Raw genomic sequence first — 19353 nt, 5'->3', positions numbered from 1 at the left:
TATGTCTGTATAGGTCTTTTATTAAGTTTTTAGTTTTATTTAATTTGAGTTATTTTAATACTTCAACAAACTAAATGGAAATGAAATAATATATATATATTGAATTTATAAATGTGTATGTACATATACAGTATTAATATATGTATGTGTGTGTGGTTGTACATACACATATGTAGTAGTTTTTTTGGTGTTTGGCTTAGTGTTATGTTAGAATCATTATTATACTCTTATACCTTTTGTTCTTTAATATTTTGAATTGTTTTTAGCTTTATTTTTTGTTTTTCATTTAAATGTTAAGTTTTTGTTGTTTGTTGTATGCATTTGTCATTTTTATTTAATCTCTTTATTTTTAAAATGTGTATAAGTAGAAAGTTGTAGTTTTGTTGTTTTAATACTACAATTGATTGCTTCTGTTGTCCTCATTTGTAAGTCGCTTTGGATAAAAGCGTCTAATAAATGACTAAATAAAAAAATAAAATAAAAAATATTATCAATATTCGAATTATACTCAAATTTAAAAGGCATAATTTCAGTTAGGGGGGAAACAAAGCTTTTGGCTTCTCTCCTGAGACCACAAGAGGGCGCATCGAGCAAAATATTATGCACGTTTCGTCAAAGCATAATAAAATAACACGACTATCTTTGAAAAAAGTGCATAATGTTTAAAATAATGTTTATAAACCATATCATATCATATAACCGATAAAGTTTCTTAAACAATTAGAAACAAAACAGCATCATGCATGTAATTTATCGTTTAATACTCTCTTGTGCGAGACGCGAGTGTAGCGGTGATAGATGTCCCTCTAGAAAATGCGATAAATATGCGTTCTGTGTGAACGGCTTGGTTTCAGTTTTGACGTAAACAACATCTTCCCCGCATTGATTGTTCTCTTTTTCTGCAGTATTTTGAATGAACAACGTAGCAGCACCGCATCTAATGGGTTAAACTGGATAGGCTAACAAAAGCATTAAAATGCAATGATGCTTACATCGTCGTAGCATTTCGTGCGCTACTGATAAGGCTGCTTGACGCACACCTACAATTCGAATGCAACGTTGGGAGGAGTAAAGTTTACATACATTGGCATGCGAAAGCTTGGGAACCCCTTGCAGAATCTGTGAAAATGTGAATAATTTTAACAAAATAAGAGAGATAATACAAAATGCATGTTATTTTTTATTTAGTACTGTCCTGGGTATGATATTTTACATAAAAGATGTTTACATTTAGTCTACAAGAAAAAAAAATAGCTGAAATTATTAAAATAACCCCATTCAAAAGTTTGGGAACCCTTGGTTCTTAATACTGTGTGTGGTTACCTGGATGATCCACGACTGTTTTTATGTTTTGTGATAGTTGTTCATGAGTCCCTTGTTTGTTCTGAACAGTTCAACTGCCTGCTGTTCTTCAGAAACCCCCCCCAGCTCCTGCACATTCTTTGGTTTTTCAGCATCTTTTGCATATTTGAACCGTTTCCAGCAGTGACTGTATGTGTTAAAAAAGGTTCAAACATTCACTGATGCTCCAGAAGGAAACACGATGCATTAAGAGCCTTTTTGAAAACTTTTGAACAGGATGATGTCCAAATTTTTCTTATTTTGTTGAAATATAATTTTTTTCCATTTAGTACTGCCCTTCGTAAGCAACAGAAGATACTTGCATGTTTCCCAGAAGACAAATTAAGTACAATTTACCTTGATCTTCAAATTCAAAAAGTCCCCCCACCCCCCATTCACAGATTCTGCAAGGGGTTCCCAAACTTTCGCATTCCACTGTATGTGGTTTCAACAACCAGATGCATTTACACTTGTCCAGTTTCATCTGGAATGAGTCTCAGATCTCGTCCTGAAATGGTTTGAGCGATCGGATTTAAATCCATCTCAAAAGCATTTCGGAGGTCATTTACACCTGGTCTTTTCACGATCAGATAGCTATCCGACCAGAGAAAACGCATTAAGTGACCAGGTGTAAACAGGCTCATAGAACACCGAATGTACATTTTAGATTTAGATTTAAGTAGTCTGCATTGACTTACAAACTATCAGAACTTCATCTTCATTTTTGGCCATATAAATAACTCCGTTTTGGCCTCTGTGTGAAATTGAGGCGTTTCATCCCTGAGTCTGAGCTCCATATTTCATAATATGAGCCATAACAGCCTGATGTATCAAATATGATACTCTGGTTTTTAAGGCAAGGAGCAAATCACTGAGACGAAGCTGTATGCCAATGACACACAATCAGGGTGAATGTGCTCTGGCCTGAGCCGCAGTAACTCACTCGTTGGGAAGCTTGTCGACGTGCAGGGCGACGGAGCCCGCCTCATACCCCTGCTGGTTATTTTCAGGCACGTCCATGTAGCGTTCGGTGTAGCCCGTATCGTATGCCATCCACACCGTCACAGGAGCTCCTGCTATGGCCACCTGGAGCACAGAATGGCTAATTTGCTTAACACATGATGAGAATAAAACTACAGCTACTGATTTTAGCCCTTTGAAAAGGTATGTTGCTTATATCCAAAATACAACGGTCACTTCTATTTTGGCAATTCCAAAAGTATATATAAAAAAAAAAAAACTTTGATTGACTGTCATTACAATTTTAGCAAAGCAACAAACATCAGCAATTCAATATCTGGTAATGTGCATTTGAGACGCCACCTGCTGGTTAAAGTAGGTTTTATCAACATACATGGGTGGGGTTGAGAGATAGCACAGCAAAAACTGAAAACTGACAAGAATTCTTATTTTCGGGTGAATTATTTAAGATGACGCCATGACACTGGAGCAGCTGTAAATCTCACCTTGAAGATGTTTGGCCTGTGAATGAGGCCCATGAGAGACAGGAATCCACCATAAGACCAACCATGGATGGCAACTCGACTCATGTCTATGAACTTGTAATTCTCTGCTACATACTGAAGTCCCTCCACCTGATCTTCAATCTCCACCTGCCCCTGAGGTCGAGGAGGAAAGAACAGTAATATAAACAGAAGAGTATCGTACACCTCGTTTATAACCTTACTTAAGCCTGGTATGCTGCATTCAATGATCGTTAACTTCAACCATGCGAAATACTCATTTTAAAAAATGTATATCAAAACCTACATACAGGTGCATCTCAATAAATTAGAATGTCGTGGAAAAGTTCATTTATTTGAGTTGAATTACTGAAATAAATGAACTTTTCCACGACATTCTAATTTATTGAGATGCACCTGTACACTGCCATTCAAAAGTTTGGGGTCGGAAAGATTTTGTTTTTGAAAAGTTTCTAGTGCTCACTAAGGCTGCATTTATTTGATAAAAAACGGTAAAGACAGTAATATTGCGAAATTTTACTACAATTTTGAAAAAATATATTGTAAAATGTCATTTATTCCTGTGATGGCAAAGTTGAATTTTTTGTGTCACATGATCCTTCAGAAATCATTCTAATATGCTGACATTTATTATAATTTTATTTTTATAACATGTTGACATTTATATACTTTTTTGATGGAAAAAAAGGAAAAAACAGCATTTATTTGAAATGGAAATCTTTTGTAACATTCTAAATGTCACATTTGATCAATTTAAAGCATACTTGCTGGATAAAAGTATTAATTTCTCAAAAATAAATAAATAAAGCCCCAAACTTTTGAAAAACTGCATATATACAGTCATTGCCTGCAAGCAACAACCTAGTATTCATCCCAAATAAACTAGCTGTTACCTTAGTTTTTCTGGATGAATGCTAGGTGGTTGCTTACTGGTTCCAGACAAATCATAAAACATGTTCCTTTAATAATCATTTATAAAATGTCATCAAATTAAGCAGTAGTCATGTGCCAATGTCATAACACAAACTTACTTTATATCAGACATACGTGACCTTCAAAAAGCAGTGATACAAATATGAGTTGGTCAGAACTGGAGGCGTCTAATTCAGTCTCTGACTGAGTTACATGTGAGATCATGTGTCAGAGTCAGCGTGAGCTGTCACTCTGTAATCATTTTAACACCTTAACATTTCACGACCGATCACTCGGACAACTAAAATTGCCGCATGATCATATTTGCGTCTATATAAAGCATTTATGCAACCTGTTTTCAATGCATGCTGGCTGACCTTTTAAAAGCAGGCGATAATGTGTTAAATGTCAGACTGTTTATAATCTCAGGTTCAGACAGCACTCGCATGCCAACAGATCACGGGCCACGTGATGCACACTGCTCAGAAAAATGCCAAGAGCTGGCTGAAATCACCAGTTCCAATCTGAGTGACTGACTCTGTCTCATTTCTACTGCTAAATGTACTGTACACTGCACAGAAGTGCTTCTGAAGTGGCATTTAGGTGTCTTCATACCGACTCTTTAATGCTGGTGAGAGGTGGGATAAATGCATTTAAGATACTAGTGGCTGAGGTGGGTCAGAGTGGGTGGGTCTTAATACTTAATTTTGAGCAGGCACAGAGCAGCCTTAACTCAGCTGTGTAAAGACCAATCCCCATTTGTTTTTGCATATGTCAGTCAATTCCTGTTTAAGTGTTCAGTTCTTTTGGCTGCAATATTGACCAAAATTGTCAAATGTCTGGTTACACAAAACTAGACCATCAGTTCTAGTTACCATTTTGTTTTTAAGGGCCCCTTCAAACTTGAGGCCTCTTTGGCATGACCCTCTTCCGTCGATGACCACCACTGCATAACCCAGAGACGCCAACGTGTTCAGACGCAGATACTTCACACCCTTGTAAGAGTTATTCACTAACTGCACCTAAAAAAAAACGAGAAAAGATTTGAAACTCGTAAAGAAATTACAATGCAACTTCTAGTTGATGTGTCACAAATTCAATACAGTACTGCATTTAGAGGGGACGGCCCATGCTAAAATGACCACTGTCACCCCTTCCTCACTCTGCTGTGGTTCATATGATTTTGTACCAGTTGTTTTCTCCCCATGCATTTACAATTCATGGTGAGCGGAGCTTTCAAGCTTTAAAAAGAACAAAGCACCACATTCCAAAAACAATACCATAATCAAACATGAACTTTCTCTCCGAATGGGCTGTGATCTGCTGAAACCATATCAATAAATCAATGAGTTTTGTCAACTCCCAAGGTGAACTAAATATTTAGAAAAGATCTGACTCGAAAGAATTATTTGACAAATTTGTAATTTCTCTCATTAACGGAACAAGCCGTGGAGAGTTACGGCAGAGGTCAAGTTATTTTACTGAAAAAAAACTGACATGTTCATTACACAAATCTATCATATGACTTGGAATATATTGCACAAGTTATGCATGCCAAATGGATTATTTGTTTATGTGTTATTATTACTATTATTATTTTGGAGTTTGACAGTCCCAGCCCGAGCCAAAGTATTCTGTAGTCAAAAAAAAGTATTCCATACAGGTGTTAAACATCCTGACAATGACAGCAGAATTTTCATTTTGGGTGAAACTATTACTTTTTATTAATTATAATTATAATGTTAAATTAATTGTTTACAAATGTCTATTCATTACCTGATGTTTATGCAATTTGGAAAAAATGTTTTTACATGAACTAATTTACATACATTATAATTAATAAATTCTGTAAGGATTGTTCATAGTACTATTGCATTAATGTTAATGTATAGAATCTTCTTGTAAAGATTTATTAAATTGTAATATACATTTTCTCCCACTTATGCAACCACTAAAATATAAGCCAAAGATGAAATGAAATTCTTCATTAAAGCCGAAAATTCTGGATACATTTTCTTCATGTCATATTTCCAGGGGATTCTTTGTCAGCCCAAGTTTAGATGAGCCATTTTTGTAAAAAAAAAATAAAAAATAAAAATCATACGCCATTTCTGTTTTTAATGCAGTTTTGTTGCCTCTGATTTGGAGTAAACAGGCCTAAACAGTGTCTCCCACACACACCTGGCTAACAGAGCAAATGGGTGAATAAACGATGGCAGAATTTTCATTTTAGGTGAAAGTATTACTTTCACATACAAGGCATTTTTCAAAAATCTATAGTGACACTTTTCAACCAAACCCACCTGTGGGCCGCCGTACACAAACAGGATTGTGGGGTGTTTTTTGCCTGGTTTCAGGTTGTGAGGTTTGTACAGCATTCCATAGATCTGGAAACCGGAACTAGCAGGGAAGCTGAATATCTCAGGAGGGACATAATCAGCCGGGCAACCTGCACAGCACAGACAAAAGCAAGCATGTTTTCAGTTATTCTTTCCTATTGCTGTGTAACATCACCCTGAGCTCACGGCCCTGCTCTCACCTGCAGCCTCCATCATGCTCGCCCAGAACTCTGGCTCTTTGTGCAGGGGGTCACTGTCAGAACCCATCAGTTTGTAGACGTGAACGCACGGAGGCGTGCTCACGTTACTGTAGTGGCTAATGAACATGTCAAAGTTCTGCAATGAAACAGGAGAAACAGACAGTCAGAGACTGCACACAAATCATGAGCATGCAACAGAATGAGGAAGAGTGATTGATGGCTCTGCAAAGGCCTGTCATGAAACACTGCTTGGTTTGCTTCAAGATGTTGTAAAGTAAAGTTTATTCAGATTTTTTGTCATTGGCTATTAGACTGAAAGCTTCATATTTGTTCATACGGTTCATGTAGTATACTCTATCTGTAGTTTGGAATAATTAAGATCTTTAATGCTTTTGAAATAAGTCTCTTATGCTCACCAAGGCTGCATTTATTTGATGAAAAAAGAAAACATTTCTTATTATCCTCAATGTTGAAAATGTTTTTTGCTGCTTAAAATTTTTGTGGGAAAAAACTACCCAAAAAGTATGCAAGATTAAAAAAAAAAAGATGGATGCAAGGATGCATTCAACTGATCGAAAGTGACAGTGATGACTATTGAAAATTCAGCGTTATCACAGAAAGTTACATACTGAAATATGGAAACAGTTATTTGAATTGTAATATTAAAAAAAAAAAAAAAACTGTTTTTTTTTTTTACTGTACTTTTTTTCTTTTTGACTTTTTGATCAAATAAATGCAGCCTTAGTGAGAGACTTCTTTTAAAAAAAAAAAAAATTACTCCAAACTTTTGACTGTTAGCATAAATGCCACAATAGCACTGCAGGACTGTAACATTTAGTCCTGTGTATGGTTTTCAATAAACATATTTATTATTAATTAATTATAATGTTATTAATTAATTGTTTACAAAGTGTATTCATAATACGTTAACTAATGTTTATGAAAAAACTAGCATCAGCATTTTTTGGTAACAAACCATTCGCAATTTTTGTGGATTTGGTGGCAACAGGCCTTAAAGGGGACATTGGATGCCCATTTTCCAAAAGTTGGTATGATTTAGGGCCTTTAGGGTCTTCATAAAATGCCTGCAACATACTTTTGCTAAAACTCCTCAGTGGACGTGTAAAACAGCACCCTTTTACCTTGTCAGATACAGCTCTGTTCGCAGCGACCTGTTTCGGTGCATGTCTCTTTAAATGATAATGAGCTCCTTATCACCCCGCCCCTCTCTTCTGTTTTTGTATTCGGTGGTGCGTTACCATCAAAAACAAAACTCATCCACTGCGTCCTCAGTGGCTCTGATATCAGGAGAAAATGAAGACTCTTACGCCGGTTTCACACCGCAAGCTTGAGCTTCGCGTCAGCGTAACTTCATCGTCACTGCAGCTGCGGACTCGCGACGGCACGGCTGCTCATGTGCCGCTCACGCTTGCGGTGTGAAACCGGCCTCATGCTCACTTTTACCTCCAACTACAAAACACCTGCATTGCTTACGAGACATTGTCACTACAGCTGCTCGAGCATGGAGAAAATGGCGGACAGCGGAACTGGCTGAGGGCGGGAACATGCTAACATGGGACAGTCTGTCAGTCGCGGGCCTGAGCAGTATGACACCATACTAGGGGTGGGCGGTATGACCAAAATTCTGTTTCGCTGTATGACTAATTTTATTTCACGGTAACAATATATTTCACAATATAGTTATTTATATTCTGAAAATCGACAAAAGTGGCTTTATATAATAAATAAACTCAAATACATTAAAAATGAAAAGTACTTCACCTTGTTTGAATTTTCTTTTATTTGGTAAATTATTTAGTAAAAGCACACTCAACTTTTAGATTAACTGGCCCAAACTGAATGAAATCAAATGCAACTTGTAGGTGCAATTAAAATTTAAATAAGGTGTTTCTAAATTATTTTTAAATCTAATTTTATTGTTTTACTTCAGTCAGTTTTTAATATCGAAATATTCTATTCATAATTACATTTACTTCCTTTTAATTTTGTAGGACACTATTAATACTAGTTCTGTTGTTTAAATTTGTTCCCTGGTATCTGCTTATTATACTGCATTTATAAGGGGCTTGTTTTGCTCTTTTTGTGATAACTGGCAACCCTTCACCTGGAGCTTTAATCAAGAGAGGGAAGAGTTCAATAGTGAGAGCAGAAGTATGCAAACTGAACATTAGCTACTGTTAGTGCTGACTAAGTAGTTTAAATAATACACTCCTTATAACCATGTCATTATTTGACTCCAGTCTTCTGCATCATTAACATGTGATCCGTTAATTTGAGTGTCAAGTTGAGAGATGTATCGAATCAAAGGAGGTTATTATCGGCTGGTTCTGATCAGTGTATGATCATTTGGAGTTATAAAAATATAATATGCGCTGTTGCATTCTCAATATTTAGTAATTTTGGCTAATATATACCGTCATAATGCTCAGAAAATCAAAATGGCTTGATAATTAATACTGTTTAGGTTTTTTGGGGATTAAAAAAAAGGAGTGGATTTTTATCATTGTAGGGTGGCTGTGTCCACACACTGATAAGACATTTATATGCAAACACCATGTAAAAGTGAATTTTGCATCCGATGTCTCCTTTAACAGTGTTTCGCATGCACACACACACACACACACACACACACCTGGCTAACTGAGCAGCTGTGAGAGAAACCAGGCTTAGTAAGTCTAACAGTTTCTCCAGGAGATTCGTAGCTCACAACATACAGATGGTGCTCAAGCGGAGTATCTTTCGTTCCCTGGAAATACACCAGTTTGGTTTCTTCGTTGACCCAGATCTGCAAATGAAGATGAAGGTAAAGTGTTACCAACCATATGGGAATTTATGGAAGTCATCTGTATTTTAACGTCATTAAATATAACATCAAACCTTTGAGCCGTGTCTGGCCAAGACTTCCCACTCTCCACTCGTTAAAGTCACCTCCTCCTCTATTGGGCATTTGAAATCATCTAAACAAAACATTAAAGGTAGTCATTAATATTACAAGGCTCCATGTTTAAATGTTTAAAAGCACAACAGAGGCCATAGTGAAAAACGTGACTCTGCACAACACTACAAAAATGGCACTTTTTAATGTTAATGTGTCAATACAACATAAGCAAGATCAAACAATTAAAATAAATAAATGAAATATTTACCACAAAATTTAAAATCCTATGATATAACATGATTTGGGAAAAAGGACATCAGACACCTTAACTTAAAACATTTTTTATGCTCAGCTAATATTTCCTATCCGCTCTATTAATCTACAAACACTATTATGGATATCTATTTTTCCTCCTAAACATGTCCTGTACACACATTCTGACATGAAATTATAAAGTAGTATAGTGCATAAATGTTCGTTAGCTCATGCAGACATTGCTTGAGTACTGGTGTACCCAGCGAAATAGTTTAATAAATATTCATGAGCCATGTCTTCACCAGGGATTAAAGTTACATGTCAGTTCATAAAGACTGAATGAATGATTCAGTGATAAAATCAGTGACTTGTCGCCACCTGCTGGCGGATTTAGTTAAATTTTTAGCGTATAATTTAAGTTATTTGAATCATATTTCTGTATTCAAAATTTTATATACCAGCAGGTGGCGGCAAGTCACTGATTTTATCACTGAATCATTCATTCAATTGATTCGTTCGAACGGCTGAATCATTCAGGAATAAAGCAAGTGACTGTCTTTATGAACTGACGGAAATCCGTCGTAGCGACGGAACTTTAATCCCTGCTTCACAATAGTATGACATGAATTAATACATAACACATAATTAATATTCAATTCATATTGCAGGTAAATCCAGGTAGTTTGTGCACGACTCAAAGAAGAGACATTGTTTTTAGGCTTCATAATAGTTTAAAAACAGTGAAATCACTAGCTTGATGACATTCTGAACTCTTTGCACATTTGATTTTTTTAATATTTAAATGTTCATTGATCACTATTGATCAGATAAGCACTGTATAATGTTTGTTAAATGAAGTTTTGTTGTATGAAGTTTTCTAATACAGTGCTATGAATATGTTTTTGTTTTTGTTCAATCTGTTCAAGCTCAAACGTCTGACCGTCTGCAGGACTGTATTCTCTGGTCCACTGCTGGCAGCCCGGCTGTAAGAGGCTGGTTATTCTGTACAAATGGCAGAAGCCCGTTTGTGATTCGTTCACCCACAGGAATGTGATCTTGTCATTAGTTGTTTGAATGAAGGGATAGAAGATATCATGGACCTGTTGGGAATGAGACAAGAAATAAATATGACCCAAAAAGTATTGAGGATTATTTATTTCGATTTTACTGACCTCAAACTTTAAAAGGTAGCGTAACAGCTAAACACATCATAAAACGTTCAATTTAATTTAAGACATTCTTTCACGTCTCTATTAGCGGTACGGTGTTAAATATCTTTCAAGCATGCTCTATGGTTCTTCTTTTTGCTCTGGTCAGTGAGCGATATTAACTTTGCTCTGCTATCTTCATGCATACATTGATCCAGATGTCGGTGAGCTCCTCGTAGACGATGAAGGGCTGCACTCCCTCAGGCATGGCTTCCACATGCTCCTCCCACTGCAGATCATCCACGCTCGCGGCTATGAAGAGTGCAGGCGGCAACAGCACTAACTGCAGCTTCTGTTGACTGCGGTCTAGCAACACCGCCCAAGCACTGGGAAGAGACAAAATGAAGAATATAAATGTGTATCACTGAGATACTATTACAGCTTGTAACACTCCAAAGAGAAAGGAAAGCTTGAAATCGCATCATATGACCCCTTTAATTACTATTTTGAATCGGTTTTGATTTTAATAGTTTATTTATATTTAAATTTTAAAGTTTTAGTAATTCTGTTGTGTTTAGTCATTTTTATGAGCATTCTTTTAAATGTCTATATAGTTTTATTAATTTCTATTTCAATTTTTATTTTATTTTATTTTATAGTACATCAAGTGAAACTGAACGAAAATGAGAAATGCTGCCATGGCAACTAGCTGAAATAAATAAAATAAGAATTTTAGTTTTTCTAGATTTTATTTCAGTTAACATTTAATTTAAGTAACAAAAATGTCTGATAGTTTAGATGGTTTTAGTTTCAGTTAACTATAATAAATAGGGATGTAACGAATCACTCAAGTCACAATTCGATTCACGATTTCTTTTAACAAAATGAGATTTAAGACAAATTATAAATTAAATGTGTCCTTTTATTATTGCTTGGGCAAAATGCTGCACGTTTCTTCGTGAAATTGAAATATAACACTATAATAATATACTAATATAGCACTTGCATTTTATTGCTCTTTTGTTGGTTTTGATTGCTTCTATTGTCCTCATTTGTTAGTCGCCTTGGATAAAAGCGTCAGCTAAATAACAAAATTTAAATATAATGTGAATGTAAATAACAAAACTAAATTGAAATTTGAAAACAAGCCCCAAATCATATAAATAACACAAGTACACAATAAGTAACACAAATAAAATAAATCTCTTCATATAAACAAATTAAGGCTTTGTCTGTGCTCTTTCCATTTAAAATTAGAGGCAACCACTGCATTTTAATCATGATCCAAACAAAGATGCTGCATACATGCAACATGAGCAGTTTTTAATCTAAATTAGATTGTATAATTTTGAAATTTGAAGCAAAAACTGAATGATTTGACTTCAGTTTCGTGAAACTACAAAAATATCTGCATGAAACAGAAACAGCGGACGAGCTGAATGAGATGCAGATTCACTCTCTGCCAGCAGGTGGTGCTTAAAGCGTTTCCTTGGTTTCCGCTGTAAACAAAGCAGCGCTGCACTTATGAACTTTAAAGGGTTAGTTCACCCAAAAATGTAAAATAACCCATAAATTTCTCACCCAGTCACCAGTCCAAAAGAAGTTAAATAAAAAGCGCCCATCCATTAAAAAAAAAAAAGTGTCTCACACGGCTCCGGGGGGTTAACAAAGGCCTCCTGTAGCGAATGTAACGCAGTAAGGGGCGTAACATTTCCGTCACACACTTGAGGTATTCGGCCAATCACAACGCACTGGATAGCTGGCCAATCAGAGCACACCTCGCTTTTCAGAACGATGAGTAAAAATCGATGCGTTTCAGAAAGGCGGGGCATAGAGGAGAAACAATAATGTACAGTATGTGGAAAATAATGTGTTTTTTGAACCTTAAACCGCATAAACACATTTCATTACACCAAATACACAAAATAATGTTCTTTTTAGCAGCATCATATGACCCCTTTAAACTAGTTTAAAGCCGGGTGAAATAGCGCTGACAAACATGAGAAACATTGTGAGCAACGATACAGTCAGAAGACTTTAAATCTACAAATCGCCATCATTTACCATGCAGTAAAACTAATATTGTGGCAGAAATGTGGGATATTCATATCAAATTTTCTTATATTATTAATGTAGACATGTATTAAATGTATTAAAGGAGTAATGGAATATAATTGCAGTATTTTTTGTGATTAAGCTATAGCATTTGTGAATTTATACTAAATGCATTTAGAGTACTGCTTTTCATACACATACCTAGAAACCATATGGTTACATTTTTACCATGGTATTGAGGTGCTATGTGTGGTTTTAACTGTGATCTCATGATCTAAATGCATGCTACTATGGAAGAACAATGGTTAAATTGAGTAAAACAAATATAATTAAATTTCACCATATACAAAAGAGACTGTTTTTGATAATGAACATAAATTTACATCTGCATCTCAAGCTGCTGCCAGTCAGCGGGTGTTGCATGCCGTCCAACAGCAGTTAAATAAAAAGCGCCCATCCATTAAAAAAAAAAAAGTGTCTCACACGGCTCCGGGGGGTTAACAAAGGCCTCCTGTAGCGAATGTAACGCAGTAAGGGGCGTAACATTTCCGTCACACACTTGAGGTATTCGGCCAATCACAACGCACTGGATAGCTGGCCAATCAGAGCACACCTCGCTTTTCAGAACGATGAGTAAAAATCGATGCGTTTCAGAAAGGCGGGGCATAGAGGAGAAACAATAATGTACAGTATGTGGAAAATAATGTGTTTTTTGAACCTTAAACCGCATAAACACATTTCATTACACCAAATACACAAAATAATGTTCTTTTTAGCAGCATCATATGACCCCTTTAAACTAGTTTAAAGCCGGGTGAAATAGCGCTGACAAACATGAGAAACATTGTGAGCAACGATACAGTCAGAAGACTTTAAATCTACAAATCGCCATCATTTACCATGCAGTAAAACTAATATTGTGGCAGAAATGTGGGATATTCATATCAAATTTTCTTATATTATTAATGTAGACATGTATTAAATGTATTAAAGGAGTAATGGAATATAATTGCAGTATTTTTTGTGATTAAGCTATAGCATTTGTGAATTTATACTAAATGCATTTAGAGTACTGCTTTTCATACACATACCTAGAAACCATATGGTTACATTTTTACCATGGTATTGAGGTGCTATGTGTGGTTTTAACTGTGATCTCATGATCTAAATGCATGCTACTATGGAAGAACAATGGTTAAATTGAGTAAAACAAATATAATTAAATTTCACCATATACAAAAGAGACTGTTTTTGATAATGAACATAAATTTACATCTGCATCTCAAGCTGCTGTCAAATGTGCATTTCTAAAATAAATAATGTAATAGGGTCAAAGACGTTAAGATGTCCGCATCAAAAGAAATTTACAAAAGTGATTTTATGTCCATAGAAAGCACATTAAATATAAGTAAAGTGTCTACTTTTAAGGTTTCAAATTAGTTTTTGGAGAATAAAATGTCAAAATTTGGTTGAAATAATGTTACATTGTCATTCAGTGTAACACAATATTTATGTAAAAATTCAAACAACATGCTTATTCTGACCTGTACATATTAAAATATATAAAAGAATAAGGGAGCATATTAAATTTTATTGTGTTTTAAACGGAGTAAAAAATTGTTACTGTTAGAAAATTATAACACGTTAAATTACTCCGTTACTAAAAAAGTAATCAAATTACAGTAACGCGTTACTAAGTAATGCGTTACTGCCCAACACTGCTGACAAATGGGCAAAACCGAGGATAGTGGCAAATTTTAAAAATGTAAAATTACAACTAATTAGTATTTGGGGTGAAAGTAATTATTCTTTTAATGTCATACATTTATTTTTGTTGTAAATATGCCTACCTATAAGATTGTTACACTGAATGACAGTTTAGTGGGTCTCTTCTGTAAATCAGGGAAAAATGTATGATATTTATTTTTTGCTCAGAAAAACTAAAACAAAATTGCTATTAAATTAAACAGAAACATTTTTAATTTTGGGGGGGGAAACAACAACAATTTAAAGCAGTATTACACTTATTGTTTTTATGCTTAAACCCTTTTTCGTCTTTGACCCATATATAAATGTGTATATATCTTAAATTAATAATAATTTGATCGTTCTATCAGTGACGCACCTTCTGCAGTGCTGGGTCTGTGGATGAGGATACTCTGAAAATGTAATTAAATTACTGATTACTCCTTTTAAAAGTAATCACGTTACTGTTCTGATTACTTTATTTCAAAAGTAATTAGTTACATTATGAGTTACGTTACTTTTTTCTCCATGAAATTCATGAAATCCCAGCATACACGCTTCCCCGATAAATATTTGTTTAGCATCAACATTCACAGAACACTGCTGTTTTTAACTAAAGCCAGCGGCTGCTGCGTGCATGGTTTGGCAGAATACCAGCAAAGATTAGTGGGTCTCTTCTGTAAATCAGGGAAAAATGTATGATATTTATTTTTTGCTCAGAAAAACTAAAACAAAATTGCTATTAAATTAAACAGAAACATTTTTAATTTTGGGGGGGGAAAACAACAACAATTTAAAGCAGAATTACACTTATTGTTTTTATGCTTAAACCCGTTTTCGTCTTTGACGAATATTATTAATATTGCAGGCTGCACTGCAAACTGTGCTGAAGATACGCATCAAAGTCAGGCAACACAAACCTGTTTCATGATTTGAAACAATATCACTCATTAGAACATGCAGATTCTAAGAAATTAATTTTTTTATTAAGATATTTGTTTTGTTAAGGAAAAACGACTGGAAAGATTTCAAAAAGTGTTTGTCATGTTCGTTTAAAACCACAGTTAATGGTCTGCTTTCTACAACTTTCACTTAGGAGCAAAAATCTGCCTTTAAACTTGAAGGAAATAAATATTTGACATTTATCGTGACAATTATCGAAATCGACTGATACGAACAATTTTATCATGGTCATTTTTTTGGCCATATCGCTCCAGCCCTACTCTAAAGCAATTACTTCTTGTTACTTACAATTTGCCGTCTCTTGTCCATCCAGCTCTTGCGATGTACTCAACCCCAGGAAAGAGCGTGGTAAACGGGAGAACAAGCTCTTTGTTTTGTGCGCTAATAATCTACAAAAAGAATAAGAGAACATTATAAAGCCTTTCTACCAGGCATAGAGAAAGAAAAAGTGAGCCTGGGCACAGGCACCTACCTTGCCGTGTTGGTCGGTCTGAATCTCTGCTAGTTTCAGGCTAATTTGAGGGTTCTTACTTCCTACAAGCATCGAGAAGGATTCATTAGCATTACAATTAACACAACTCCATTGACAAAATATCGCTAATATACAAAACAATACAAAGAATCAAAGAGCTGTACTCTTAAGAATACATTTATGAATTGTGTTTATGCCATAATTTCTGGCTTCAGTTACACTTAATGATTCTGGTAATAACCAAGTACTACTGAGGAAGTTGAGGGGAGATGGACATTATGACTTGCAGCCCATTAAATCAGCAGCCTCTTTGATCGATTCTGTTAATCTGTTAATCTGGGAGTCATTTGTTCACAAAACAGACTACACTGGTTCCACTGTATGTCGTTTTGTTCAACCGGCGAGGCCAATGCAATATAAAGACGGGCTGTCTAGAACTACTGTCTTTCACACAAGCCAGTCTCATCACATCCAGTTCAGACGGCAAGCTTACAACTGTGCTAAAACAGCACAGAAACACTATCTGCATTTCAGTGTGGTGATTCATTTGCATATATACACATGTTTGTGTTGTTTTAACAGTGTGTGTTTGTGATTACCGGTGCGAGGATATCTGTACACATCTGCCTTCCGCTCCTCCAAAGCTGGCGAGGACACATGAATAATCTCTACTTCTGACTCGTCAACCTCCTCATAGAGCAGCTGGAGCGTTCTGCCTCCATCTGCGTCTGCAAGCAAACAAGAACAGGACGATAAGGGTACACAGCAGGTGGCGGAGGCATTTTGAGTATAAAAGGGCAAATGTACAAAAAAATCCCAGTGGGGGGCCTTCAATCCAAGAAGACTGACAACTACTGCTTTAGGTGTCCCACAAACCTTCAGGAGCAGCTGGAGACCACCAGTATCCTGTGAAGCGGTCAAACTCCTCCTGGATCACAAAGGTTGCGACACCAGCAGACTTCGGGTCTTCCTTGACGTTATTCAATCCTGGACAAGGGTAGCAGAAATATCAGATTTCAGAACAGTCCATTCAATGTAACCTGATGTGCTTTCTATATGGATCAATGCTCAGAGAAGCATTCTTAATCATAAAAAAAAAAAACTACTTCCATGAGACTAGTTACACACCAAATTTCACTACTTTTTATTCTGAAAAATCCTAAACAGTGATAATGCAGCTTTCCTTGGCAAAAGCACAGCCCCTCTCCAAACCATTTAAAAAGACTTTGACTGTAAGTTACAGCCATTAATCATAAAGGGATGATTAATGTTCATACAACACAAAGCTTCCAGGAATACTTCCAGTTATTTTCAGCTTATTGCACACTGTCGATTTTCAGACTATCATTTTGATTCATCCCTCAGTTCCAAAGACACAGGGCCTGAGTTTCGTTTTGGAAAATGGGGGGGAATTCGACCTTTAAGTGGCTCTTATGAGGGTTTTTTTTTTATTTGAGGGGATTTTATTTATTTTTATTATTTAAAAAAATAATAATTTTAAATTACAATAACCCAACCTAAATGTTCCCTCACCCAGTGTATTTGTGTTGTACAATTTATAATGTTGATTCATATTTATATTGTGAGGAAGATTCTTAAAAAGAACTTTGATTTCAAACTCTGAATTGAATTTATTTGAACTAAAAAAGACAAGTAAACAATCAGTAATAAAATAAGAATAGATAAATGACAAGCAATGGCACAAACAAATACAATAACAAGATACAACTAAAATTAACTGTGCTTTAAGTTTTTCAGGTATGTATAACAGTAATATTCAGGTATAGAAATACACAGAAACTACATAATCTATTTAACTTTAAAATAACAAAAACAAAAATAACTTTAAAATATAAACAGACAGCAGCAGGTTTATTTAGGTTGCTGTCTCTTTAAGACCTTATGCATAGATCTAACGGTTACACGTAAGTTTTGTTTCTCAACAGTTTTAATAGCCTATAAACGACAATGTTTAGTATAAATCAACTGTTTACGTGAATACTCATCAAGATGGGCATTTTGACATCATTCTGTATGCATCTGGCCGTTTACGCGCAATAAGGCGCAACACAACTTCATTCTGCAGTCGCATGCTCTCAGATGCGGCTCTATGTGCGCACGCTTTGGGTGTGAGCTCACAGAAAGGGGTCTCACAGAGCACGCGCAACTACTGAATTGAGCACTTGAATGTTAAAAATTGTAAGACTCAAAAGCGCGTGCAAATGATACATTCCGTCATCTGTCCCGAGCGCCTTTCACGCTGAAATATTTACGGGAATTTCCCACGTTACAAGAGCGTAAACTGCGGGAAGCAGTAAAATTATGCGCAATTCCGCGCCGAAATTCAAGCCCTGAGACATCAAAGGAATATTCTGCAAAAATGAAAATTTGCTGTTAATTTGCTCACCCTCAGGCCATCCGAGACTAGGGCTGGGTATCATTCAAAATTTTTCGATATCGATACCGATACATTGACTTCGATACCGGTTCCTGAACGATACTTTTTTCGATACCAATTTTATGAAATCCGTGTAACGTTAGTATGAACGGACATCTGCATATGATCGGAACTCCACGCAGCTCCCGCGCTACTCTCCATTTGAAATGAATGACTGAATGAACGGTCTGTTGCTTGTCGTTTGCAATCGAAATTTGGTACTGAACGACGAGACGTTTTTCGATACTCGATGGTCTCGAGGCAATTCGGTCGGTGCCTAAAAAGTATCAAACTCGATACCCAGCCCTATCCGAGACATGGGTGACTTTTTCCTTCAGTGGAAAGAAGATTTTTAGTTGAAACCTTGGTGATTCATAAAATGCAAGTCGACGGCTACCGTCACTTTGAGAATCAAAAAAACACATACAGGCAACACAAAATGAATTATGAAGCGAAACGATTGGTCTGTGCAAGAAACTGAACATTATTTACAACATCCACAGCCTCTAGCAAACGGTCCTGAGCGTGTCCACGCAAATCTGAAATGAACGCATCCTGTCGCATAATGACATATGCACAGGAGCAAACGTGAACTGACGCTGTGTTTGTTTACAACAGAGAGGATACCTGTGTTGTACTGTTCATCGGAATGCCTCAAGCGATATAAAAAGTAACATTAGGTTCACATGCGCAATCTCAACAGGAAGCATAAGAAAAAATGTGCTTCGGACTTGAGTGATTATGATCAGGACCGTTTCCCTGGGGCTCTAGATTACAAGTAATAATGTTGTAAATAATGTTCAGTTTCTTGCACAGACTGATCGTTTCGCTTCATAAGACCTCAATATAGTGTCGGGCGGTATACCGGTTCATACCGAATACCGGTGTTTATTTTATTTTAAACAATTCCTGAGAGAAAAGGCGAAAGGGAACTCGATTCGTTACTCGCGCGCTGTTCTCTACACACACAGCCGCACACACATGAAGTGCGCACACGTATTTAAGATGGCGCGTGAGCACCGAACTGAATCCTCTGAACAGACACATACACATAAAATTATGACAAAATACCCATCTCGACAATCATTCAGGTAAACGCAGT

At 36.1% G+C, this 19353-nt stretch overlaps 1 protein-coding gene across 3 annotated transcripts in view; it reads right to left on the bottom strand.

Moving 5' to 3' along the window:
• Positions 1-19353, bottom strand: part of LOC107691058 (dipeptidyl peptidase 9) — a 30745-nt gene that overhangs the window by 4134 nt on the left and 7258 nt on the right. For all 3 annotated transcript variants that reach the window (XM_016489539.1, XM_016489540.1, XM_016489541.1), the window contains 13 exons: positions 16691-16801; positions 16414-16542; positions 15815-15876; positions 15631-15731; positions 10787-10964; positions 10371-10530; positions 9175-9254; positions 8930-9082; positions 6277-6412; positions 6041-6186; positions 4613-4759; positions 2808-2960; positions 2285-2427 (listed from right to left, as the gene is read on the bottom strand). In XM_016489539.1, coding sequence (XP_016345025.1) covers positions 2285-2427; positions 2808-2960; positions 4613-4759; positions 6041-6186; positions 6277-6412; positions 8930-9082; positions 9175-9254; positions 10371-10530; positions 10787-10964; positions 15631-15731; positions 15815-15876; positions 16414-16542; positions 16691-16801 — 1699 coding nt within the window. The remainder of the gene's footprint in view (positions 1-2284; positions 2428-2807; positions 2961-4612; positions 4760-6040; positions 6187-6276; positions 6413-8929; positions 9083-9174; positions 9255-10370; positions 10531-10786; positions 10965-15630; positions 15732-15814; positions 15877-16413; positions 16543-16690; positions 16802-19353) is intronic.

The sequence above is a fragment of the Sinocyclocheilus anshuiensis genome, unplaced genomic scaffold (assembly GCF_001515605.1).
Source record: "Sinocyclocheilus anshuiensis isolate Anshui unplaced genomic scaffold, SAMN03320099.WGS_v1.1 scaffold158, whole genome shotgun sequence".
Classification (NCBI taxonomy): domain Eukaryota; kingdom Metazoa; phylum Chordata; class Actinopteri; order Cypriniformes; family Cyprinidae; genus Sinocyclocheilus; species Sinocyclocheilus anshuiensis.
Note: the sequence above shows the minus strand (reverse complement) of the source record. Positions and strands in the feature narration are given on the sequence as shown.